The sequence below is a fragment of the Sceloporus occidentalis genome, unplaced genomic scaffold, assembly GCF_023333645.1.
Source record: "Sceloporus occidentalis isolate IW3139 unplaced genomic scaffold, rSceOcc1.0.p SCAF_1, whole genome shotgun sequence".
NCBI lineage: Eukaryota > Metazoa > Chordata > Lepidosauria > Squamata > Phrynosomatidae > Sceloporus > Sceloporus occidentalis.
This window is the reverse complement of record NW_028316981.1, coordinates 68,093,703-68,121,503: the sequence shown is the minus strand read 5'-3', so window position 1 is coordinate 68,121,503 and position 27,801 is coordinate 68,093,703. Positions and strand designations below refer to the sequence as shown.

The 27,801-nt window shown below is 38.3% G+C and overlaps 2 protein-coding genes across 9 annotated transcripts in view; one reads left to right on the top strand and one right to left on the bottom strand.

Moving 5' to 3' along the window:
* ECM2 (extracellular matrix protein 2) overlaps positions 1-10,020 on the top strand; it is a 28,725-nt gene extending 18,705 nt beyond the window's left edge. Inside the window, exons 7-10 of the mRNA XM_089523653.1 lie at positions 2,192-2,349; positions 2,716-2,855; positions 6,858-7,184; positions 9,552-10,020. Of these exons, the coding sequence (XP_089379779.1) occupies positions 2,192-2,349; positions 2,716-2,855; positions 6,858-7,184; positions 9,552-9,771 (845 nt within the window). The 3' untranslated portion in view covers positions 9,772-10,020. The remainder of the gene's footprint in view (positions 1-2,191; positions 2,350-2,715; positions 2,856-6,857; positions 7,185-9,551) is intronic.
* CENPP (centromere protein P) overlaps positions 1-27,801 on the bottom strand; it is a 264,711-nt gene that overhangs the window by 68,867 nt on the left and 168,043 nt on the right. The gene's annotated exons all lie outside the window — the stretch shown is intronic.

Genomic DNA, 27,801 nt, shown 5'->3' with positions numbered 1-27,801 from the left:
AGATTCCAGACTACTCAGCTATTATTCACTGGCTGTATATCTGTCATTTCGAAGAGAGGCTGAATCCTCTTCTGATGTCCTTCTCCCAGCAGGCCAAGCCCTTATTGAGATGGGCTTCTAGCAAGTGACCTACTGCAAAGGAGCCTTTATTTTTAAAAACTTTTCAACTGCTGCATATTTTACATCGTAACTTTAATTGTGTTTTATTATTGCAAATAATAATAATAATAATAATAATAATAATAATAATAATATGTTTTATTTTTATACCGCTTTTCCGAGGTGATCAAAGCGGTTCACAGAATCAATAAATTTTAACACATCATAAAAACAACCTCAAAAAAAAAAAACACCAATAAAAATAGAACAACATGCAATAAAGACAAGCAAGATGGTGGTCGGGAGGAGGGCTTGTCTTCTTAGCAGGCGGAGGCCTGTTGTTGCTGGCCTGCTTCTCTCCCCCTCAAGATGGAGGTCTTAATATTAAAATATTTATTATTTTACTGTAATATTTAATAATAGATAAAAATTTACGTCACATTTTAACATTATAATTTCCTGTGTTTTTATTTATATTTGCTATCATATCTTGTGAACTGCCTCAGGTCTTTTTGGGGAAAAGGTGGGTTATAAATCATGTAATGAAATAAATAAATCTAGTTTATTTTTTCTTATGGGAATTGTTTTAAAGCTAAGATCATAGTTTCCTGAGCCTATTAAGTATACAGTCAACCCACTGTTTTCATGGAGGATCCATTCCAGCCCCCCCTCCCCCCCAGAAAATGGAGTTTCGCGTATATTCAAGCCCCATTAGCTTAAATATAGGCGCACGGCCACAGGAGCATGCATGCCTTGGGCATGTGCCCCATTATTTCCCCCTCCGTTCATCCCTCGTGCATACGCAGGGACACGGTTTCCAAATCCGTGAGGACGGAGGGAGGACTGTACTTGTTTTCTTCCCCTGGGCTTGGGCCTTGAATCTTATAACCAACCTAGGTATACACAGGAACTTGATACGATGCTGTTGTGTAACAGTCACAAATGGTAAAAAGTGATAAAAACTATCAATTCATAAGTCACTTAGGCTACCGCCACACTGCAGAGTATAGTTTGACACTACTTTAACTGTCATGGCTCCATCCTATGGAATCTTATGATTTGTTGTGGTACCAGAGCTCTCTGACAGAGCTCAATATGTCATAAAACTACAGATTCCAGAATTCATAGCACTGAGCTATGTCAGTTAAAGCTGTGTCAAACAGCATTAACTCTGCAGTGTAGATGCAGCTTTAGTTACAATACATGCAACCTAATTTTAAAACTTATTGTATCTGTCAACTTCTAACAGTGGTTTTCCAAGTGTCCTATTTTTCACAAGGGGAGAGAGAGATCCAGAAAAACAATGAAAGAGTTTCCATGAAGGGGATGGTCTTGCTTTAGCTATTAAAATTCTTATAAAGAGTAAGATAAAACTATTTATTTGAATCCAAACAATGCAGGTCTATGTTTTAAATGGCATATAATTTTTGTCTGAAAAAATTGTTGCTACAATGAAATACCATAGCAAATTTTAATGTATTATTATAACCACAACTATGTCTTATGAACCCATATTAACCAGTACTGAAGACAAATTGCATGCAGAAAACTTTAAGCAATTCTACTTTTGTTAAAGAATATTATTATAAAAATGACCCTGCAAATATTTTGGGATTGCAAATGAGTAAAAAAAGAATTGGGTGAGAATACTCAAAACCAGTCTTCTGATCCTCACTAAGCTCTGATTGTCACTGAATGAGCAGAGGCAAGTCACTAAGGGCCTCTACTGGCCAACAAGAAATGCTGGCATTGGGGTGGAATGGGGGCGTGGCGACTGCATGCCTCGATGCTGGCGTTGTGTCCCCCGCCTGCCCGCCTAACTGTTGTAGAGGTAGCTGTTGTAGAGGTAGCAAGGGCATCTTTTTGCCGCTCTAAAAAGGAGTGGCATTTTGCCAATCCTTTTTAGAGTGGCAAACTGCCGGATTGGAGCCGAGGCATGCAGTTGTTGGTGTCCCGATCCGGCACTGAAAAGGGCGCTGGGATGCCGCTCTATCGGGGTGGTCTGTAGAGCCCCTTAGTAAAGACAATAAATAGTATTTTACAATTGTATCTAAATATGCTGCTTCTTTCACAATTATGTTTTTTCCTAAAGGTTTAAAAAAGTTGGTGACACTGGAATTAGAAGGAAACAAACTTAGTGAAGCAAATGTCAGCCCTTTAGCTTTCCAGCCTTTGAAGAGTTTGTCATATTTGCGGCTTGCACGAAATAAATTTCGGATTATTCCACAGGGTCTTCCCCATTCCATTGAGGTAAAACGTCTTTCTTTCTTTCTTTCTTTCTTTCTTTCTTTCTTTCTTTCTTTCTTTCTCTTTCCTTCTTTCTACAGTACCTTTATCCATTGGTAAATGTCAATGAGTTCAAAAATGCTACATTAGTTAACTACTTTTTGGATTTAAATCCAGGTTCAGTTACAAACCCAGCACAAAATATGTTGGTGGGGATGCCTGCTTCTTTTCTTTTTACTTGGAACTCACATGTCTTAACCAATTTTATCAGGAAACAGGGAAGATATTTTTCACTTTCTTTGGCATTTCATTTGTAACCATTGTTGTTTTTTTAATGTACTAAAACCATTTTGTTCATGTATTTCCTTTTCCTGCTTTGTATTTAAACAGGAATTATACCTTGATAATAATGAAATTGAAGAAATCACAGATATCTGCTTTAATCATACTAAAAATATAAATACAATTGTTCTACGGCACAACAAATTAGAAGAAAACAGAATAGCCCCTTTGGCATGGATCAATCATGAGTAAGAAAGCTTGTGTTATTTTTTCCATTTAATTTATTTAAGTACAGTATAGAATTTTTTTAAATGTACTGTACAGAACACATGGGTTCCAGAAAATGTATCTTGGCACAGTAGACACCCTTATTTGCTGACTGTCTCACTCCTCAACTATGGCACAAAGAGAACATGGGTGGGGGGCAGTGTCTTTTTCTCACTTGGTCCTGGATTTTAGAGAAGGGAGAACAGCAAAAGAGACGTGTATTACTTTTGCCTCCTACAAATATCTCAATGTAAAGTGTTCATCCTTTACATTTTCCTACGGGAAGGATCAGAATCTCTTATATTATTTTATTTATGGCTGAGAGACAATATCAAGAGTCCCTTCCTCATTGCTGAATGAGATGTGGGAGGCAAGTAGAGGTAAAACAGACATTTTCAAACAGGGAAAGGGTGGGTGCTTTTCCCCTTCTGCAGTGGCAAACTTTGAAAAAATCCTCCCACCCATTCCTTGGCACATGCTAAAAATCTGCAAGATTGAATGCACCATGGTGCAGTATCTGTTATACTTCTGAAGAAAGCAATAATGATATAAGTCTTTTTCACTAGTACAGACACAAGCACAAAGTGTATGCAGGAGACATTTTCTATAGATCTCTTTGCATTTAGTAGATAATATGAACAAAGGTGGCAAACAAACAGGGATGTACAGCGGCTCTGGAAATATGGCAAATGAATTTTTGATTTTCTGCTGATAGCCTGAAGACATTCTTATTTGTTTGTTTGTTTGTTTGTTTAAATATACTCCTTTCTCCCGAGCTGGGACCCAAGGCAGCTTCCATAAAAAAAATCTCACATGTTCCATATTAACTCTCACACCCTGTCCAAGCATGATTATTTTAGGACTTTTCCAGCTAATCATCACATGGATGTTTGGTTTAATTAAAACAAAATTAAGAAGACCTAAAACGCTTAGGGGGTTCCGAAAGTCAGAAATTACTTGAAGGCATACAACAATAAACATCAAAAAGCACCTTCTATCAAACTGATTCTGATCCTAAATATTTGAGCTGGAGTATTACTGTAGTAATTATACACTTTTAACAAGTAACAGAACATTATAATAAATCTCACTAAATAGTGGGATCCTTATGTCTTGAAAAAATAAAGAAGTAAAGCATCTAGTTATCATCATTATTTGTGCTCATATACAGTGCGCCTGCATTATACGCGGACGCACTATATGCGGCTTTCAGCATACGCTAAAAGCCATGAGGGAGCCACGCAGGAGTGCGTGGGGCAGCGCGTCCCATTTAGATTAATGGGGCGCTCGTGTGCCACCGCACCGCCGCCGCATGCACGAGCCCCATTACTTTCAATGGGGCTTGAGCATATGCATTTTTTATGCCGGGGGGTGGGTGGGTCCGGAACGGATCCCCTGCATAAAAAAAGGGTGCACTGTACACTCATCCCTCCACATTTTCAGCTTTGACTTTTGCAGATGTGATTATTCACAGATTTTATTAATATGTTCTCTCAAGGAATATCTAGGTCCTCCAGCACAACTCGATAGTCAACTTTAACCAAAAGTCACACCGAAGGACCTAGAGATTCCTAGAGAGAACATTCCACTAGGCATTTGTAGCTCTTCCAGCGCAATTCTGTGGTTAATGTCTGGCAGATGTTGATCACAGAGTTGCACTGGAGTACCTAGAGAGGCGTTCTCTTAGGTAAAAACACACTGCTTTTGTTATTTGTGGTTTTTCTACATTCATGGGGGTCCTATTCCCTAACCCAAGTGGCTGCGGAGGGACGAGTGTATTAGCACTCTGTTTTCCCCTTTTGAAGATAAAGTTTTCTAACATTTGGGATTTATGACAAGCCAAAGAGTCCAAGTTATGAAAAATAAAATTAAAAAAGCATTCCTAATGCTGTAACTGATGGGTGGAGAGAGGAGATTTTTTTAACCTACAGGGGGAAAATATTACTTTAGCAGAGATGCCCTAAACTGACTGTGAATATCTTCATGGTTCTTACTATTTTTCTGAAGAATTTGTCAGGTCCTGGAAACTGACATCTATGTAAAATGTCTGAGCAATAGCTATGGGAAAAGAGTAGGTGGTTGGAAAAAGGTTTTGTTTTTTTTTTAAATGGAAAAATGAAATATTTATTAAGGACAAATGGTCTGCTGACACTTCTCATTCTACAACCCTTTATTAACGAATCCAGAGTAGCATCAGTTGAAAGTTATGGCAAGAAAAAATTATTTATATGCACCAGATGAATACACCACTCTTCCTTATAGTTGTAAAGAGCTACTAGCTCCTTAAATCTAAAAGGCTACTTCAGATTTCTATACCTCAAGGACAAAAGGAACAAGAGTTTATGTACCAGTTTATGTACCAGAGTTCACCAGGCAACAGCTCCTGAAAGCACTAGTAGCCCCTGTGTTTATGAGTTGTGGCTCATCAAAGTGTCTGGCCACTCTCTCAACCCCTGACAAAAAATGGTACATCCAAATGTCCACTGCATTCTCTGCAGCTATCTTCTGTTCCTTGGATTAAACTAAAAAGCATTAAAGCATTCAAATGGAACTGCCAGTTTACAGCCTTACCCTTAAACTCAAAAGTTGACAGATACAGCCTGAATACCCAAAATTTCAATAGGTCCCATTGTTCTTTTCTTTTTCCACTCTCTCGCAAGTAATAAGGGTAAATGTACATTTGTCCCTCCATATTCGCTAGGGTTAGGAGCACAAGACCCCTGTGAATATGGAAAAACCACAACTAACAAAAACACTACGTTTTTACCTGAGAGGACAACTCTCTAGGAATCTCTAGGTCTTCCAGTGCAATTCTGCGGTCAACATCCGACAGACACTGATCACAGAACTGCACTGGAGGAGCTACAAAGGCCTAGTAGAGTATTCTCTCTAGGAATGTCTAGGTCTTTCAGTGCAACTTTTAGTTAAAGTTGACCATAGAGTTGCACTGGAGGACCTAGATATTCCTAAAGAGAACATATTAATCAAATTCATTAATAATCAAATCCACAAAGTAAAATCCACAAATATCAAAGCTGCAAATATGGAGAGATGAATATATTTCACACATTTGCATCAATGATACGTGCTAACCATGCTATCATAATTTTGCCTGCTGGCAACAGAGGGCATGGAGAAAGATATAAAGTGCCCCAAACCCTGCCTGACTTACTCTGTACTCTCAAGGTGTTAGAAAACCTTTGAAAGACCCAGGTAGGGCTGCTGCCAGCTCCAGTTCTTCTCTCATGCATTTCAAACATATTATCATTAGCAAATAAGTAAGAGACAGAGGGAGGAAGGGAGCAAGCAAGCAAGGAAGCATGCCAGAAAGCAGAGGTGAACTTAAGTGCAATCCTCTGCAATAATGTGTGATGTGCATCAATTAAGGCAGGGGTAGGCAACCTGCGGCCCGTGGGCCGGATGCCGCCCGGCGAGGCCTTGGGACCAGCCCCAGCCCGGTCCTGCCGCCGATTGCCGCCGGGGCCTTTGGCCTCTCGCGCGCAGGGGCAAGGGGGGCAATTGTCTATAGATGCCTCAGAAACATGCATTTATATTAACATTTTTTAAAAAATCAGCAAATTTTTTTGCGTGTCCTCCACTTTTTTAAAAAAAGTGCCCACCATTTGAAAATGTTGTCCTACATTTGTCCCGGTTTATTTAGTTATTTAAAATTTTAAAAAATTATTTATTTATTTATTTTTTGGCTTCGGCTCCCCAGTTGTCTGAGGGACAGCAACCCGGCCCCCGGCTCAAAACGGTTGCCTACCCCTGAATTAAGGTAATACACTCTCCTATGAAGAACCATAAAACTATGTCCGAAAGGGTTATCAGAATAAAAGATAAGACATATTCTTTTTGACAGATAACACTGTTGTGCACCAGTGTTCCTTGACACTTACTTTATAATATGTTATTTTGCATAAATATGAAATCAGCTAACTTGTAATCTTACTTTTGTGTATCTTTATTTTTCTTTATTGTAGGAACCTGGAATCTATTGATCTTTCTTACAATAAGCTGTATCATGTTCCCTCCTATCTGCCAAAGTCCTTAGTGCATCTTGTACTTATAGGGAACCAAATTGACAGAATTCCAGGATTTGTATTTGGACACATGAGGCCTGGTCTGGAGTACCTCTACCTTTCATTTAATAAACTTGATGATGATGGAATTGACCCTGTGTCATTCTATGGAGCATATCACTCTCTCAGAGAAGTGTTCTTAGATCACAACCAGCTGAAGTCCGTGCCACTTGGAATTACAGAAATGAGGTCACTAAATTTTCTGAGGCTCAATAACAACAAAATAAGGTAATCAAAAATTTTGTAATGTATAAAAAACTGGGATAATGTATAACATTGGATATATTAATAATAGTTTTCTACTCTAAATATTCTTTGACTGTGTATCAATGCTTATTGAATACTGGCTCAGTTCTTTAACTGGAACTTTTGGAATACAACTAGTATTATTTTGTTAATACTATGAGGTTATACAGGTCATACTTCACAAATAACGATCAGGTCAGTACTTGTTGTTTAAATTATATGCCAGCATTTGCATATCTTGATGATGAATCTAGCTTCCTGAAGGCAACTGGCAGCTCTGGCCTGGAATTCTCTGGTAGTCCATATAGCCTAGGGCTTAAGGAAATATATGAGGTGCAAAAATATATCACAAGGAAATATGTTATCCAGGGGAAAAAAATTCAAGAAAATAATTTTAGATTTGATTAAATCAAATAGATATAGATCACCATAAGGGTGAGCTCTGTTTCGTTTTCAAACTCAAAAGGCACTAACAGATTATATAATGCATAACAAACAATACACATTCCACATGCAAACCACACAACAATGAATTAACCAAGTGCTTCCCAAATGTCGACAGGTCACCTTAAATAATCATTTTGTTTAAGTATACCTTTCTTAACCAAACATAAAAAGAGAATTAAATTTATAATTAACTTTATTTTTCTCCTTCCTACAGTCTTTTTAGTAATCAAATTCCATTACTTTTTCCACCCATAAATAATAACAGATTAATTTAGTCTGCAAATTCAGAAGTTGTTAAGTCTCTGCAGAAATAATCCAGTTTGAGACTGCTTTAACTGCCCTGGCTCAATACTAGGAAATTCTGGGAACTGTAGTTTTGTGAGACATTTAGGCTTCTCTGTCAGAGAGCTCTGGTGCCACAATAAACTACAATTCCCAGGATTACCTAGCACTGAGCCAGAGCAGTAAAAGCAATCTCAAACTTGATTATTTCTGCAGTGTGTTTTGGACCCAAATCTGATGCAAATGATCCTGAAACCTTTTCCAATCTTTAATGAATTGACTAATGGATTTGCCATCAAGTATATGTCAATTCATTCAGTTCTGCAATATTTGCTATCTTCCCTAGCGATTCCTCTTCTGTTGGTATATTAGTTGTTTTCCATGAAGTATAGGCTTTGTCAAAAGCTGTTAGTATGATGCCAAGAGTGAACCTCCTCACTCAAAGACAATAGCTCTGAATGATTGGGACAAATGTTGGGGAAAGCTAGTAACATTCTTTACTTGGGCTTGACACTGCTGGAAACAGAATGCTGCACTAGACCAGTCTTTGTTCAAATCCAGCAAGCCTCCCTCCCTCTGCCTCCAAACTAGTTCATGACCAGAAGTATATATATCTTAAAGTTCCATTCCACTGTGAAGAATATATAAACACAGTGAATTCTTTGGTAAAATTCTCCTTAATAGTCTAAGGATGGTGCTTGAGGCTTTTAAAATTATAGATGAATGCAGCACACACACAGGAAAATAGCATACTCCAATTCCATCATTCTTCTTTCCGATATGATGGCTAACAGAAATAGATAATTATAAACTAACTGACACTTTGTGTATGGAAAGTTGGAGTAAAGAACTATGCATAATATGTTCATATCACCACATAGCAAGCTTTCAAGCAATTGTACAAAACAACTAGAGGTCAGATCTAGGATTCTATCTATGACATACAATCCAGCTTCCAATTTATTCATAACCAAATGTGCTCTTTCAAGTGTGTCAGCTATTAAAATATACTTTGAGACATTCAGTCAACCCAAAGATAGGAAAAGGCTGATTGTTGGTGAATAAAGCTGAACTGCACTGAGGTAAAGCAGTTTGACACTGCTTTACCTGCCATGCCTCCATCCTATGGAATCTTGGGATTTATTGTTTGTTGTGGCACCAGAGCTCTCTGACGGAGAAGGCTAAATAGTTCACAAAACTATAAATCCCAGAACTCCTTAGTACTGAGACATGGCAGTTAAAACAGTGTATTAATTCTGTAGTGCAGATCACTGTTCCTGGCTTTATTCATACTTGTTTTGAGTCACACTAGATCTACTCCAACAATTTTGGTCTCACATGTATCTAAGATAAAGCCTAATAATATTTCACAACATAATCTAAAACCCACAAAAGAATGATTGGCCAATGGAAATGCAAATTCAGAGGAGCTTACTTATTTTTAAGCTGCTATTTTGTAATTGAATCTAACTGGTGTAGCCTGAAATATGGTGGAGAGAAAAATCATCCTACAAGCCTGTAGTCAGTCTGTCACGCATTCCTGATTTAAAATACATATATTTTGATTGCTTTTCTGTACTTTCTATATATGTTTTACTATGTCCTAATTTATTTTTACAGAGCGGTCCCTCCAGAGCGTATCTGTAGAATTAGAAGGGATAATGAGGAAGATGAGGAAGAAGATGATGATAGTGACGAGGATGATGATTATGAAGATTCACAACTGGAACATCTTCATCTTGAATACAATTATATCAATACAAGAAACCTTTCTCCATATGCTTTTTCATGTGTCAGATCATACTCTAGTGTGGTTCTGAAACCTCAGAAGATCAAATAAATGAGCTGTTTTCTATCACAAAACTTTTTTACATGTATATAAAACACTTATATATGCTCATCATGAATGAGTAAAACCTAATAACATATAAAAGGTGCCAGAGCACCATTATTGCTCAATATTATTTATTGTTAATGAAGGGTGAGCTATAAGTGTAGGAATCCTTTCAGGAAAATAACTGTTCATTTCCAGAAATATAAGAGTAAAAGCCTATTTCTCATTTCAAGTAAGATAAACTGCATACACAAATGTTTATTTAAATGCCTATGTTATAAGGAAGCACAATAAAATTGGATTTTATTGGAGTTCTGATAAACGTTGAAGACTTGATTTGATCAGCACTAGTCCAGCAGCTGTGCTGGGGCCTGGAGATGCCTGATTTAGCCATGGTAACATATAATGCTGGTTACATCTCATCTGGATTACTGTAATGTTGGTTTTCATAACGCAACTTTTGAAAAGTTATCAGAAATGTGAGCTGTCCTGAACCAAATGACTGACTGAGGCTAGTTACAGGGAGGCCATGGTTCTCTGGTTGTGACCTATAAAGCCCTATATGGCTTAGGTCTAGGCTGTTTGAAGCTGTTCTTCCACATGAGCTTTGAGATCTTTGGGGAAATCTTTTCTCTGGTCCCACAACTCTCAAGGGCACATCTGGTGGGAACACAGGAGAGTGTGATTGCTCTGATATTATGAAACTCCCTCCCTAAGGAATCTAGACAGTTTCATCATTGCTGCCCTTCTCTCGGCAAGTGAAGACTTTTTTTATTTCAATAATCTTTGAAAACTACAGTATTTAGAAAGAAAAAGCTTTATTTATAATGTGGCTTTTATTTCTTGGCTTCTAATGGATATATTTTAGATTGTTTTAAATTTTACAGACAATTTAACTATATTCAAATAAGAACCTTTTGTATGTTTTAGCCTATCTGTGTTTTCATTATATCAGTTTTAACTTTTTAAAGCCACCTTGACTACTAGTTCTGAAGGGAAGGGTGGAAATAAATAAATAGACGATGATACTGATGTTTTCTGTAGCAATTTAAAGCATGTTCAGTGAAAACAAGCTGAATCAGAAAATCCATCTTCTAACTCAGATGATGAGAAGAATGAATTGCGTTACTCTGATGTAATAACAGGATGGCTTTTTCCAGTAATCCACATTCCAGATTCTTGAGACTACGGAAAGCAGCCATAGGATGACACAGTTGTTCCTGTGTAAACACTCTAGTTCCAACTGCGGAAGCTGCTGTAGAAATCATCATAGGTGCATGTTCTAAAAAGATTTTGATGGACATCATTTCCCCCAAAATATGTCCGTTCCATTTTCATGTGCCTTGTTGTGACTGAAGAGAAACTTCAAATGGCTCCAGAGTCCTCTGAAGAACTGTATATGGCCTCAGTGTTCAAAGAACTATCAGAAGCTGAGGGAAATTAAATGGCCAGGAATTTTGATTTAAGCATCACCAAATGACATTCTCCTTGTCTGTTTGGCCCATTATGCAGCTGGAATAATGTGCCAGGCTCTATGGTACCTGACCTTTTGCTAAAAACAAACATCTAAAACATAGCATTGCCATCTAAAACACAGCAACTGGCCATGAACCCAAGAATTTGCTCACTTCAGCAATGGGGCAATTTACAAAAGAGGAAACAATGGCACACATTAACACTTAGTTCAGAATGCAATAGAGTTTGTGCCCTCTTTTCCGCACATGCTGTGCTTACATGTAGTATCTGGTTTATAACAACTATCACATATTTTGATAGTTAAGCACTGCAAAAGCCTGAGGTAGTACTAGTTAAATATAGGATGAAAGCAGTTTTTAAGTGTACTGCTAACTTATTACACTGAGAAAATATTAAAATATTGTATTGAAGATTATGAAAGAAATATTTGGGTCTAAAACTTATGGACTTTCCTTCTCTCAATTCTGTTAATTCTGGCCCGGTACAGGTGGGCCTCGTGGCATGACTTGATGACGTGCTAGGGTTGCCTCGGGATGTCTCTTACAGACGCCCCGCAACCCTAGCATGTCTTCCATACGACAAAATGGCGGCACCTTGAAGAGATGGGTGCCGCCATTTTGAAGCGGCGGACGCCTAGCATCCGCATGTCGCGGCATCATAATGACATCACGAGTGTGCCATTGGCACACTGTGGCGTCATTATGGCGCAGCAAAAAGAACCTGCTTTTCGCGGGTTCTTTTTGCTCCTCAAGGAAGCCGCGCAGTTTGTCCACTGCGGCTTCTGCGCGGAGCAAACCAGGGCGCCGGCAGACTGCCCTCTTACAACTGTCAAGTTACACTTACAGGATTTCTGGGCACAGGACACTTTCCCTTAAAACTAGTCAGCTTGAAATTATCTAGCAGTGTAATAAGGGAAGAATTCACTTGAGCATGGAAAGACACTTCCAAGCCCCAGAAAAAAATGATAATATATAAAGGGAGGCAGAGGCTTAGCAAGCTGTGAGACTCAGTGTATGTGACATCTCTTAAGGAAAATCATTTAGTTGCCAAATTACTTAGGAGTGAGGTCTCCACTAATCGCTGATGTCCTGGAACATAGTCAGAGACCAACAGAAGATATACTACAAGTTCTGCAAAATATTCATGTTATTTTGGTAGCCAATAAGGAGAACATAGAATACATCATTTAGCCAATGGGTATGTTGAAAAAATCAGTATGTCCATTATATTTTATTTTAAAGACCATATCAAACTAGACTTTTATCCTGCTGCTGCTTCATGTATCAAGATAATAATTTAGAATGTCGAGATCTGCAAGCACAAAACGTAGCCAGATGGGTGTAATCATATGTAAGGATGCGTCAGAAGGCCCATAAATGTGACTCACAATTTGTCAATATGTAATTTCCTTGAGAAATTCTTGGATGATTATCACATTTGTCTCATTAACTTAAACACTAGATGACTTGTGCTAAACATAATAAGAAAATTATAAAAGACATGAATTTGACAACAGGATGTAAAGAAAAATGAAAAATGCATTGCTATGTATGTAGTATCATTTTACAAAGGTTCATGTTTTTAAGATTATCAGTTTTTAATTGAATCTATTATCTTTTGCATTTTTCTTTTATGACTACCAGTAGTTGGATCACACCTTGGTAAAATGAGCTACAGAGAAAGGATGCTTCAAATATTATATAATGGCACATATGTATTAGCTACTGGATTGGGAGTGTAGCCACCTTGCATCCCTGGAGGATGTAATATACATCGTTATAAATGTGTGTGTCGTCTTCATATACACTCAAGTTAAGTTTGAGTTGTACATTTGGAGCTGTTTGAGTTGTACATTTAGGAGCCCTGGTGGCGCAGTGGTTAAATGCCTGTACTGCAGCCATTCACTCAAAACCACAAGGTTGCGAGTTCAAGACCAGCAAAAGGGCCCAAGCTCGACTCAGGCTTGCATCCTTCCGAGGTCGCTAAAATGAGTACCCAGACTGTTGGGGGCAAATTAGCTTACTTGCTAATTAGCTTACTTGCTGTTCACCGCTATGATCTTTGGAATAGCGGTATATAAATAAAAAACAAACAAAACAACAACAACAACAAAACAAAACAAAAATTTGGTAAAAGGCCTAAGTAGTAAAGCAGAACAGAGCAGCGCTTTCATCATTCCACAACACTGAATTTTAATACTATATTGCTTAGTAACTATTTAAAGAACCAGAACCAGGAGGGAGGGGGAACAGACAATTCTTACAATGGAGGGATGAAAAAAGTGGGGTCTCCCAAGATTCTATAGTGGAACATGCATTTTGTAGCCTTTTCTTAAATTATCTGAAGGCAGGACTGAGCAGAATGTTGGCCAAGTCTGCAGAAACCATCAAATAGTGGCTTGGATCAAGAAAAGCACTGGTGGACAGTGGTGTGCTAAATATGACCCCCCCCCCACCGCCCAAAAGCCTTTCCTGAAATGAATGGCTGAAGGGGTGCCAAAGTAAGGGTTGCCAAAAATCAGGCAAAGGAATTACACTGAGCAGGAACAAACAAAGAGGAGAAACCTGAAAGGCCATACAACAGCTATCTTCCAGGATCTGAAGAGTTGTTACTTTGAGTTTGTTTTCTGTTTGTTTAATCCTACAAGGCAGGAGCAGTAGGTTCAGTTTACAAGATCTGGGAGATCCTGACTAAACATAGGGAGAAATAACCTACCATGATGGACTCTATTTCATTGGACTTTTTAAAGTAGGTTTGCATGGCATTAGACATACTGGACTAGGAGCCCTTTCAACTTACACTGATATAGCACTATGATACCACTTTAGCTGCCATGGTTGCATCCTCTGAAATCCTGAGGTTTACTTCTTTTGTGAGGTACTAGTTTTCTCTGGCAGAGAATTCTAAACTTCTCTTCATAAACTCCAAAACTCAGGATTTCATAGTTAAAGTGGAATCATAGTGCTATATTAGTGTAGTTGAAAGAAACCCAAATGACCCCTAGAAGCTTTTCCAGCTCTATAATTCTATAGTTCTATAAAACACGAAGCATCTATACTATGGGTGGGGAAGTGCATAGGGATGGAGATTATTTCCCCATACCATCCCTCCCCTGGATCAATGCATTGCAGAGCACCAGAGGTTACCACAAATCATTTCTGCTCACCAATTTTGATGGAAGGAAGATGTTGGGAATTGTGGCAGGGAAGCAAACCATTGCATCTGCATTATGTTTTGGTGCCTTTTGGGTGTTTTTCAGATGGAAAATTATCCCAGAATTGCCAAAAATGGTGTGGTAGTTGGTTCACAAAAGTGGGATTCAAGGACCATATGCAACCAGTGAGCCACAATAACTACTCCCTAGTCTAGAGCCTAAAGTATGCACTACTAAAATTGGAAGTATTGAGGAACTGTTAGGGAATATGTATCTATAGCATGTATATATGCAACCAGATAATGGGGGATGGGTAGAAATGGAAATGCAACTATAAATCAGACTTGCATCAACTAGATATGCATTAAGAAATATTACCCTCTGAAGTTTCTGAGGGTTTGCTTAACCTTTTATAGTTTCTGACTGCAAACTATTTTCAGACTCAAGGACATAAAAGGGTTTTTAAAAAATCCCTGTACTTCACAAACCCATTCCAAATACCAGTATTGATGTGCATCTGCAGATAGAAAATGAACACACAAACATTGACAGTGCTCCTCTGTTAAATAATAAGAGATAACTGGTAGACCAATGTGATTCTTTATGTTTCACACCAAAAGGAAAATGTTAAATAGGTGAAAGGAGAGAACTATGTATTAAACTCCTGTAATACAGCAAACAAGAAAAAGATCACAGAAAAAAGCTAACGTTTATGAGGTCAACTGTAAACTTTTCACAAACACACACATTCAACATATGCAAATAAAGAATTCAATTCTGCCCAAACCAGAAGTTCTGAAAAAATTCCACAGGATCCATGCATTTCTCCAATTCATTCAACCATACCTTTAGAGAGCCATGTCTCTTTCACCATTTGGTGGACCATATATGTATGGTATGGTTTGCTTACAGCATCCTGAAACTAAATAAATTCAAACACACAGCATGGTAGTGCTGATTACAATGCACAATAATGGAAATGAAAACTATTCTTATCTGAACAAGCAATTCTTTTTTTTTTAAAGGGGGGTATGTGACCTTAGATTTTGTTCCTTCAAATCCCATGCAGATCTCCTGAAACAGCTGGATAGCCTGTGAGTAATAAAACATGACTCTTCTGTAATTTCAGCTTTTTTCTACCTAAAACAAAAACTATACCAGCCTCTGGCCTGGTGAAAGTAAAAAAGAGTTGACCAGATGTTTCAATTGTTAATTAGTCTTATTTTAGATTAATGATGAGAAGGGACCCCAAGGGTCATCTGATCCAAACATCAGCCCATGCACAAAACCCACAGTTAAAACATTTCTGACAAGTGGCCAACCAACTTCTGTTTAAAAATCTCCAACAAAGGAGAGTTATCAACCTTATGAATTAATATATATTCCATTATAAAACAACTTTTGCCATATGGAAGCTCTTCTTAATGGGATATCTTGGCCTGGCTCTGAACACTCTCAGAATTAGAGGCAACAAGCTTCTTATTCCTTGGAAGCAATAGCAGTTGTGTGTGTTTTAAACAGCATTTTACCAGAGGAGAAGGGGATGAGGATGACTTAGGAAGCTGTCTTCTTCAGCAGCTGCCAATGTTTTACAGGGTGAGCAGGGTAGAGGAGAAGTGTGAAGATTTGCCTGGGAGAAGAGTGAAGGCCCACAAGAGAGCTCTCCTGGTAAAGACAGGATCTCCAGGGCCAGAGGTAGCAGAAAGTGATAACCAGCCATGTGATTATGCCTAACCATGTTCTTGAGATTCAGCTGTGAATGGTTTAAAAACAGGAAATTGGAACTAGGAATAAACAGACAGTTCTTACAATGAAAGGATGAAAGAAGAGGGTTCTCCCAGTGATTTATTTTGGGACTTACACTTTATAACTTTTAAATAAATGCTCTGAAATAATGAGTGAGGAACAAGTCAGCTAAGACTGCAGAAGCCATCAAATTATTCTGAACAATGAAATCCAAATTGGATTATGAAGAGCTGCTACAGAATGTTTCTAACCGTTAGAAACAACATCAGAAATACTGATTTATATAAACATTAATGTGATAACATTGTGTCTGAAGCAGCAGCAGTAACAGGAGTGGCAACTCTATTTTCATGTGTACAGAAATAAAGTTTAAACTAGTTATGACTAATCAGGGAAATATATGAAAAGATATGGAATCAGACTACAGTGTGCCAGCATCATATGCGGGCGCGATATACGTGGCTTTCAGCATACGCTGAAAGACACACCGGAAAAAGCCATGCCGCACCCTGGAAGAAGTAATGGAGCGCACGCCCATGGCATATGTGCTGCACCACACCACAGGCATGATCCCCATTATTTTTAATGGGGCTCCAGCATACGTGGAATTTCCCTTAAGCAGGGGGGTCCAGAACGTGATAGGCTAAACGTAGGTGAAACAAATGAAACATAATCTAAATAAAATAGAGGTACTGCTTGTCAGTTTGTTCAGCTTCTGTTGGTCTGCCAACTCTCAGAGGAGTTAGACCTGACTAAAATCTCATATGCACTTGATACTTTTAGGTTGGACTTCTGTTAATTCTTTTTGTATGGAACTGCATTGCAAACTGCTATGATGTGTTGGTTAATTTAGAATGCTGCTGCTAAAATTTTGACCACTCCTACATTTCAAGACTCAAACACCATTATTTCTGCAGTGTGTTTTGGACCCAATATGCAGAATCCCCTGTTTCTTTCTTCCTTTGATAGTGTTCCATTGCCATTTTTTTAAAAAAAAATAAATGTTTTCCCCAAGCTTTATCTAGTTTTAACTGAAAATCAGAATCAGTGAATTACTAGAATGAGAATACATATAAAGCCTAGAAACTACTTTACATTTTTTTGCTTCCTTCCTTTTTGCATACTGTATTCTGCATGGAATTGACTCCACTTACAATTATATTGGGTAAATCTCCCACATAAGCATAAATATTTGCAAATCTGGTGAGGGAACAAATTCAGAACACTGTATTTTCAGAAAAGTACAATATGTAAATTACATATCTCCTAACCAAATTATATTTTAGATTTTCATTTCATAGGAGCTGATTAGATGGTCTATAATATAAGCATCATTATGCTATATCCTAAATAAATGTCTTTTACAATTAAATGCATAATTTCGGCAAGATACTGAAGTCCAAAAATAGTATTATTTACTTAGCTCATGTATGAAATATGTATGGTTAGTGACCAATATTCCCAGTGGTTTAGCCTTTATGCTGGCCAACAAAAAGGAAACTATAATGGAAGTAACATAACCTTGATTTCAAGCGCCATATAATTGTTAGCCTTTCCATTTGAGTTTTTGTAAAGCAACAGAGGTTTTATTTTCCAAGCTACACAAGTATAAAATATAAACAAGCGACCTCTTTTAAATTACAAGAATGCTGTCCCAAAATACTTTTAAATACCCACACTATTTGAGGCTTCTGAGAAAGGAATGGGATAGGGCATGATGAAATCTAGTATGAATATGGCAAAGAAGACATGGTATAAACCACGTGTAGGTAGTGAAATTTTTTAGTGACCCTCAAATAAAAAATTAATGTACATTTACCCATTTATAAAAAGTGTCTACTGATACTAGATGCTGCCACATGGACCAAACACATGGACCTGGCCTTCCTGAACATCTTTATAGGCCTGATTTTCAAATTATGAATCTCTGCTCATATATTGCCATTCTGCTTTCATCATATACTCAACCCATACTTTCTGTGTCACTGAAACAGGGAACATCTCTGCCTTTGTTGATCATCTTACCAATGGGGTTCTATCTTCAATCAACTTTATTTTTGTGAAAATATTGCAAAGTTATATAAAAATGTTGCTTCCAAATCTACCATGTGAGCTTCAAAAGAATCTAGACTGCTTTGGCCCTAGTGCAACACATTATTTACTTCATCATGGAATGACAGATTTGAAAAGGGCACCCAAGGACATTTGGTCCAATACAGTACAGAAATCCATTGCTAAAGCACTCTAGGAGCTGGTCATCTCTGTTTGAAAACATCCAGTGAAGCAGAGTCCATCACTTTCTAAGGTACAGTACTTCATTCCACTGCAAGGGAGCTCTTACCATGAGAAGGTTCTTCCTAAAGTTTAGTGGCAATCTCTTTTATCTTTTGAATCCACTGATTCTCTAATGGTTGCACATAATGGTTTGCTATTCAGATTTCAGTGCAGTCCTAGCATCAGTTCTGTGTAGTTCTAGCATGTGTCCATTGGGCACATGCTAATGGTCTCAGCTATCCAGAGGATTCCCTGTTGCTTTTATGATGAGGCAGGTGGCCACCAGCTCAGGTTGTTAAAGGAAGCAGGGCTAATGACCACCACTATTTGAATTCCCACCACACTATCTGGGATGTCCTGATAGAGATGCTCCCTTAGGATTCCAGAGGAAGAGTGGAGAAATTACGAGAGGACTGTCAGCAACAATGATAGGCCTTTTTCTACCCATAATTTTCATGGGTTGGAGGCTTTGTTAGGTTTACTGGTTTCAGAATGGAACTACTTCCACATGGGGAATCTACAACTGCTCAGGATCTACTACTACTCAGGGGCTCACTTGGAACAATTTTTATACGCAAATGACTAACCTGTACAAAATTTCATGAGAGAACTTGGTAAGTGCGTTAACTACCTGTCCTCATACACAAAGACTACACAGGGACCCTGAACAAGTCAGACTATTCACTTTTAGCTTGACATTCTAAAACAGCCATGCCCATGCTAAAATCAACAAACAGAAACTTTCCCAAAAGACACTAACAATATATTACTTATTTGAAACCACATTCCATCATAAGATGATTAAGTGGTATTGTAAGTGTCAGAGCATTCCTTTCTTAAGTGATATTACTTCCCCCTGTGTATCTGAATAATACTTGGAATTACATCACATTTTCCCTATTGAAACATTTCTCACAAAACTAAGAATTTATAGCCTCAGGGCAAGAGGCTATAAAATTGACATAATTTTGCCCATGAGCACACATGCCAACGATATATAGTCAGGATCTGGGTAGACCAATGTTGTCTGTTTGTATGGGCCACACGGTTTTATTATAAAATTCAGTGGTAACCACTGGTTACATGGCTCTTTAAAACCAAGGTTTATTTTAATTTAATTTTTGTTTTTTATTTCTATTCCACCTTTCTCCTAGGAAGGAACCCAGACTTCCTAGAAGTGCCAGGCTGTTCACCGTGAAGTTAGATGCTGCATGAGATGAGAGGTTTGCTTTTATAACACTTCCCATATTTTTCATGTGCTTAAAACATGAGGAGACAATGTTGCTCAGTTATAACAGCAAACTAAACCTCCACCCAGATAAGGTACATCTCTGATGCTGAGTGCAAACCACTGGGATATGTAGTTTTAACCATTGTGAGCATGCAAGAAGTGTGTAGACAGCTATTGATGTGCTAGAATCCTGGACTAAATTGACACTTTATCTCATTCAGCAAGGCAGTAGTGATGCAGTAACAATGGTTATTGGGGCTGCACAATCCAAGGTGCTGTATAGATCTGATGTAAAGAGAAAGGGGACAGCCTAGCTGTCTTCTCACAAGATAAATTTTCCTTATTATGGCAAAAAGTTCCTCTTCAAAACAAGGCTATTACCCAAAATCCAATCCTGCACAATCCAAATCCTGTTGGATAGAACCACATTTATCTAACAGCCAATCATAATGCATTGCAAAACATATCTGAGGCTCCATCCACACTGCAGAAATAATCCAGGCTGACCCTGCTTTAACTACCATGGCTCAATGCTATGGGATTCTGGAATTTAATTTTGTTAGCTTTGGCCCAGCTTTCTAGTCTATTCAGGTCATTTTGAATTTTAGCTATTCTTCCTAATTTGGTGTCATCTGCATGTACTGTATGTTCTTGTTTTAATTGTAAGCTGCCTTGATTGTCTCCGACAGAGAGGCAGAATAAAAATAAAGCTTTTATTTTATTTTTACCATGTATGGATGTGAGAGCTGGACAGTTATGAAACAAGATAGGAAGAAAATCAATTCATCTGAGGTGGTGGTGGTGAAGAGTGCTGAGGATCCTATGGACAACCAAAAGGACAAATTAATGGGTCTTAGAGCAGATCACACCAGAAACGTCCCTGGAAGCCAGGATGAAAAAACTTAGGCTGTCGTTCTTTGGACACATCATGAGAAGGCACAAGTCACTGGAAAAAACAATAATGATAGGAAAGGTGGAGGGAAGTAGAAAGAGAAGAAGGCTGCATGCTAAATGGATGGACTCTATTAAGGAGGTCATGAATAAGTGTGTACAGGGACTAAGCAGAGTAGTGGAGGACAGGGGGTCTTGGAGATGTCTCATCCACAGGGTCACCACAGGTTGAGAGTGACTTGAAGGTAGTTAACAACAACAACAAACAGATATTAAAGATGTTAAGGAAAAAGCAACATGGGATATACAGTGAATGAAATAAAACTTGTATGTGAGAGTCAGGGTGACTCAGCAGAAGCAATTAGGAGCCACACAGGTGTATAAAGTAATGGAATTAACAAGTCCTGAATGCCAAGGACAGAAATGCAAAGTGGATAATTGAACACACCTGAGAATTGTTAAGTGGTCAAGGCTGAGATGATGAAATCATTAATTGTGGGTTGAAACAAGAGAACCAATGAGAATGGATGTACACGCCCACTGGGTGGAAACTGACAAGAGTGGGTGGTGTTTTCCAATGACTATAATAATGGCTATGAATCCCAATGTATTTTGTGGGTAGTAGTAGTGAGGAGTATTGTTGTATTGGATAGTTTTGGAGCTGTATATAGTAGAATAAAGTAGATCTTTTATATAAGACTACTGAGTTGTCTGGTGTCTTGGGTGAAGATACAAGAGCCAGCTGGATCCTGAAGAAGTGTGAAGACTTCTGTGGAAGCAAGAGTGAGAAGGCTTGGAGAGTTTGTCAGGGTCTTCAGCCTATTCTCTGTAACTCTGCTGCTTCAGAGCAAAGCTTTAACCACTGGCCAAAACTGGTCAGCGCCGGTGCGTAACAAGGTGGTGAGTTCGAGCCAGAGGTGAAGAGCAACAACTCCCATCATCCCTGACAAGGGTTATGGGCCCAGTTACTGCAGCACCCAGCATCCACAGAAGCTGAAAGTTCCAGAGAGTGGAAGACAGTTTTGTGGAAGACAGATCAGAGCAAGCTGTTTGTGCTGCACTGATAAGCTCCGTGAGTAACTCCTCCTGTGTTTTGATTAAGCCCGAAAGGGGTCAGCTGTGCATACTCAGAAGGACTGTGTCAGTTGAGTCACTGCACAAAGTAAGATGGAGATTTTGAAATTTAGCAAATTGAATAGAAGCAACTACTCCACCTGGAAGATTTATGCCCAGTCACTGCTTGTAAAAGAAAGTTTATGGGCCACAGTTGAAGCCGGGCTGCCAGCCGCTGCAAATGCAGCCACGAAAGAGAAAGATAATAAAGCCAAGGCTTGTCTTTTTCTAATGCTGGAAGAAGACTTCATTAATGATGTCAGGGATAAGGAAACCGCGAAAGATGTGTGGGAAACACTTCAAAGACTACACACTCCTTCTACTGCCTTTGCAAAAATGCTATGGTCTAAGAGAATTTATAGGCAGAAGATGGCAAAAGGGCAGTGTGTAAAAGAACATTTAAAAACAATGCAGGACTTGTTTGTGCAGGCTGAGCTAAGAGGAGTGAAAATAAGTAGAGAACAGCAGTGCTATATATTGATCGAATCATTAGACCCTTCTTGGGGGAACATTACCAACAGTTTGCAAAACTTACCGGAAGCAGAGTTGACTAGAGACTTAATTGTGGCAAGGATTCTGGAAGAAAACCAGAGGAGACTGTCTGAGAGGAGTGACGCAGCAACTTCTAAGAGCGTGCCAAGTCAACAGCCTGATGTGCGTGGGCTGAACCAGGCAGCTTCTTTGAGGGAACAAAGAAAATGTTTCTACTGTAAGAAGATAGGACATCTGCAGAGGCATTGCAAGCACTTGGCTGCTGATAGAAGCAAGCAAGAGAGCAGATGGCAACCACGGCACGACCAGAGGCAGAAGCAGTCCAAACCGCCTTTTTTGAAGGACAATAGAAATAATAATAAGGGGTTTGCGACCATGATAAAATAAAAACGAAATGCAAACTCCAAATGGCTTGTAGATTCAGGAGCTTCGACCTCCATGTGTAATAACATTAACTTAATTAGTGATAAGAAGCCAGCCAATGTAAATGCTGTAGTTTTGGCTGATGGGAATGAGCTCAGTACTGTAAATCAAATGGGGACAGTTTACATTCCAGGGCTAAAAGAAAACTTTAATGATGTTTTGCATGTAAAGGAATTAGAAAACAATTTGTTATCAGTGAGCAGATTAACAGACAGAGACTACATAGTTACATTTGAAAAGAACTTGTGTAAAATAACATTGAATGGGGAACTGTGTGGCATAGGCTTGAAAAAGGATAAGCTTTATTTCTTGGAAGAAAATGTTGATAATTACAAGGTTGAGAATGCTAACAATATTGATAATGTGCCAATGCACAAAGACTGCATACATGAGCTCCATAGAAAATTTGGCCATGCAAGTTTCAAGTGTTTAAAGAATTTAATAAGCATGTGCCCAGATCTAAAAGTAGCAGAATGTAAAAATCATTTAGACTGTACTGTTTGTAATCAAGTGAAGGTCAGAGCTTTTCCAGTTGCTAAGAAATCCAAAAGAATTGCTCAAAGACCATTTCAATTTGTCCATGCTGATGTAGCCCAAGCAAATTGTTTGTCATTAGGAGGAAGCAAATATTTCCTAGTAATTGTGGACAGATATTCAAGATATGCTTTTGTAAGAATATTGAAAAATAAGTCTGATGCTGGGCAAAGTTTGAAAGCATGGGTAAGGATGATTGAAAGACAATTTGATAGCAGAGTTGGGACAATTGTTACAGATAGAGGTGGCGAATTTTTAAACAACCAGCTGTATAATTGGTTTCAGAAGGTGGGGATAAGACATGAAACCACCAACCCTGCTTGTCCTAGTGAGGATGGTTTAGCAGAAAGAAAAATCCAAGACATTAAAAGGATATCTGCTTGCCTGATGGCAGATGCCGGAGTTAAAGACAGCTTCTGGGGTGAAGCTACTCTGACTGCCATACATATAAGTAATAGGTTGTTTCATTCAGAGATTGAAGACATTCCCTAAAGGGTCTTGTATGGGAGAGTGCCAAATTTTAAATATTTAAGAGTTTTTGGACAATATGCACATGTATACATACCTGCTTGTTTTAGGAGAAAAGGCGAACCAAAAAGCAAAAGGCTTATGTTATTAGGATATTCAGGGAACAGCTACAAATTTCATTTGGGAGGAAGAGAAATACAGTACTCCAGGTCTGCAAATTTTGAAAGACATGCTGGCTGGGACAAGCTGCATGCCAACAAAGAAGTGTTCTTGAGGTTAGGTAGCTCAAGTGAGCAGGAAGCCCAGACTGAACCAACTTCAGGAAACGGAGGGGTTTCAGTCAAGCCCCAAGCCTCAACTAGCAGTAGTGGTAGTACCTCAGATGGGGAGACACAAACAAGACCAGTAACCACTAGGATGACAGAAGACAAGAGATTTCGCAGAAAGACAACAACTTCTAGTGCAGACAGTGATGAGGAGAGAGGCAGAACAGCAGAATTCATACCCAGGCGTAGTCACAGAGTTAGGAAGTCACCAGATAGATTTGTTGTGACACAGGCAAGAGCTTGTACAGTTGTAGAAGAGCCTGAGAGTTTTGAAGAGTTGGAAACCTTTTCTAGGGAAGAACAGGAAAGATGGTGTGAAGCAATGGATAGTGAATTTAGTTGCTTGGTGAACAAAAATGTTTTTGAAGTTGTGGATAGACCCAGAGATAAGAAAGTGATTGGCTGTAAATGGGTGTATAAGAGAAAGGAAATGCTTGATGGAAGCATTAAGTACAAAGCAAGATTAGTAGCAAAGGGTTTTGCACAACAGCAGTATGAGAATTTTGACAAGACTTACTCTCCAACAGCAAAGCCAGAAAGTTTGAGAATGGTTTTAGCTGTAGCAGCAAGAAGGAATCTAGTTGTTGAACATTTTGATTTTGAAACAGCTTATTTAAATGCAAATTTGGATGAAGAAATATTTATGGAACAGCCACAAGGTTTTGAGGAGAATGGAAGTCAGAAAGTTTATAGATTGAAGAAGGCATTGTATGGTTTAAAACAGAGTGCCAGAGCATGGAATTTGTGCATTAATGATGAGTTGGTCAAGTTAGGATACAAAAGAAGCGTTGCAGATGCTTGTGTTTATACAAAAGGAGACATAGTGCTAGTGATTTATGTGGATGACTTGTGCGTAGCAGCAAAGTCAAAACAGGAAATTGAAACAGTTAAGAGAGAATTGTCTGAAAAGTTTGTTTTAAAGGACCTAGGTTTGTTGAAATCTTATTTAGGCATTAATGTTGAATGGACACAAGAAGGACATTGTTTGTTAAGCCAGAAAAAGAAGATAGAAAATTTGATTGAAAAGTGTGGATTACAGAATGCTAAAATAGTTAGAGCTCCAATGACAACTGGTTTCGTTTCTGAACCAACAACCAGAGATTTTGAGGACAAGACATTTTTCAGGAGCATAATAGGATCTCTACAGTTCATTTCTTGCCACACTAGACCAGACATTTCGTATGCCGTGAACGTTTTATCCAGAAGACTTTGTGATCCTAAAGTTGAGGATTGGACAGCTGTAAAACACTTGTTAAGATATTTGAAAGGGACTCTAGACAAAAAGTTAATCATCAGAAGCAGTAATGCAGATTTAGATTGCTATGTAGACAGTTCATTTGCATCAGAATTAGGAGACAAGAAATCAGTTACAGGAATGATAATCAAGTATAGTGAAAGTCCAATAGTATGGAGAAGCAGAAAACAAACAAACGTAGCATTAAGCACATCTGAAGCAGAATTTGCAGCTTTGAACGAAATAGCGAATGAGGTACAATGGCTTGAACAATTGTTAAATGACTTGAACGAAAATTTCAAAGTACCTGTTGAAATTCAAGAAGATTCGCAATCATGCATAGCGATGGCTGAAACAGAAAGTTTGAAGAACAGAACCAAATATGTGGGTGTAAGATACCAAAATGTAAGAGACATGGTTCAAAAAGGAGAAATAGAGTTGAGGTACATAGAAACACAAAATAACATAGCAGATTTGTTTACTAAAGCACTGACAGTGGAAAAACATGAAAGGTTGACACAAATGGTTGGAATGACATTGTAAGCCACATACAATATTTTATTTCGGAGGGGATTGTTAAGGAAAAAGCAACATGGGATATACAGTCAAAGAAATAAAACATGTATGTGAGAGTCAGGATGACTCAGCAGAAGCAATTAGGAGCCACACAGGTGTATAAGGTAATGGAATTAACAAGTCCTGAATGCCAAGGACAGAAATGCAAAGTGGATAATTGAACACACCTGAGAATTGTTAAGTGGTCAAGGCTGAGATGATGAAATCATTAATTGTGGGTTGAAACAAGAGAACCAATGAGAATGGATGTACACGCCCACTGGGTGGATACTGACAAGAGTGGGTGGTGTTTTCCAATGACTATAATAATGGCTATGAATCCCAATGTATTTTGTGGGTAGTAGTAGTGAGGAGTATTGTTGTATTGGATAGTTTTGGAGCTGTATATAGTAGAATAAAGTAGATCTTTTATATAAGACTACTGAGTTGTCTGGTGTCTTGGGTGAAGATACAAGAGCCAGCTGGATCCTGAAGAAGTGTGAAGACTTCTGTGGAAGCAAGAGTGAGAAGGCTTGGAGAGTTTGTCAGGGTCTTCAGCCTATTCTCTGTAACTCTGCTGCTTTAGAGCAAAGCTTTAACCACTGGCCAAAACTGGTCAGCGCCGGTGCGTAACAAGGTGGTGAGTTCGAGCCAGAGGTGAAGAGCAACAACTCCCATCATCCCTGACAAAAGAGTAATAATGTATGAGCCAAATCTTCTGAAAAAGATTATCTAATGTATCTGAATATCTTTAGGAACAAAACCCATTCAAGTTTCTAGTCAGCATTTGTGGTTATGTATTTATATAAATAAAATTTAATTTTCTCTGTCAAAAAATGGTTCAAGATCAAAAATAACCACAGAAGTGAAACAGTGAATTTTCCATAACCAAACAAGACAAACAATGTAGTTATTTGAAAGAAACGTGACTGGATTAAAACCAAAATAAACTACCAGAAGACTATGTCACACATTAAAACATCATGGCCTGCTTCCAAAAACAGAGAATTTATACTTTCAAGTCGTAGTACATTGAGAAACCTCACCACTACAGAAGTCAGTGAAAAATGTTTTCATGTTCATACAGAAGTATTCTTATAGACATGAATTGAAAACACTGGAGTATTTAAAGAAATGGAATGAAAATATACAGTCGGCCCTTGGTATCCACTGGGTTTGGTACGAGGATCCCCTCTGGATACCTAAATCTGTAAATGCTCAAATCCCATTATATACAACAGGGTAGTAAAATGGTGTTCTTTATATACAGTTGCCCCTCCATTTTTGCAGGGGATCCACAAAAATGGAGGGGTGGCTGTAAAATGGCAAAGTCAAGGTTTGCTTTTTGGATTTTTTACAAAACATTTTCAAGTCATGTATGGTTGAATCCCAGGATGTATGGATAGGGATGGCCGACTGTATTCAACAGATTTAAAGGTGAGCAGTACAACTAATTTTACTGGCACAGAAATCTTAGCTTATTATTATTATGATTGTTATTAAAGTTTATTTACATAGCACTGTACGTTTTGCACGGCGCTTTACATAATCATAAAAATAAATAAATAATACGTAAAACAAGAATGTGGTTATAACATGCCTGCAGCATACAATCTATAATCAAAAGCAGCAAAGATTATAAAATAACAGCATCATTAAATAACTCAAACAGTAAACTATAAAAGTAATACATACTTACACTTATCTAACTATCAAACTAGGGTTCCTTATTCCATACAAAACAAGGAAACTCATCTAATGATAATACATAGAGAGATCTTGCAGCACCTTTGAGACTAACTGAAAGAAAGAAATTGAAGTCTGCGAAAGCTCATGCCACCAACTTCTTTCAGTGAGTCTCAAAGGTGCTACAAGGCCTCTCTTTGTACTGATTCTACAGAGTAACACGGCTATACCTTTGAATTCTACCACTCATGATATTAAATGAGGGCACATTAGCCCAGAACTCTTAGTTCCATAAACCATAATTTGTGTAGCTGACAACATTACTAACTGGGCCTTAGTGTCAAATATTTTTAATGCTGTATCATCTGAATCTATTAACATTTACTATGGATTTTATACTGAGTCACAATTTTATATTGATTCCTCTGAATCA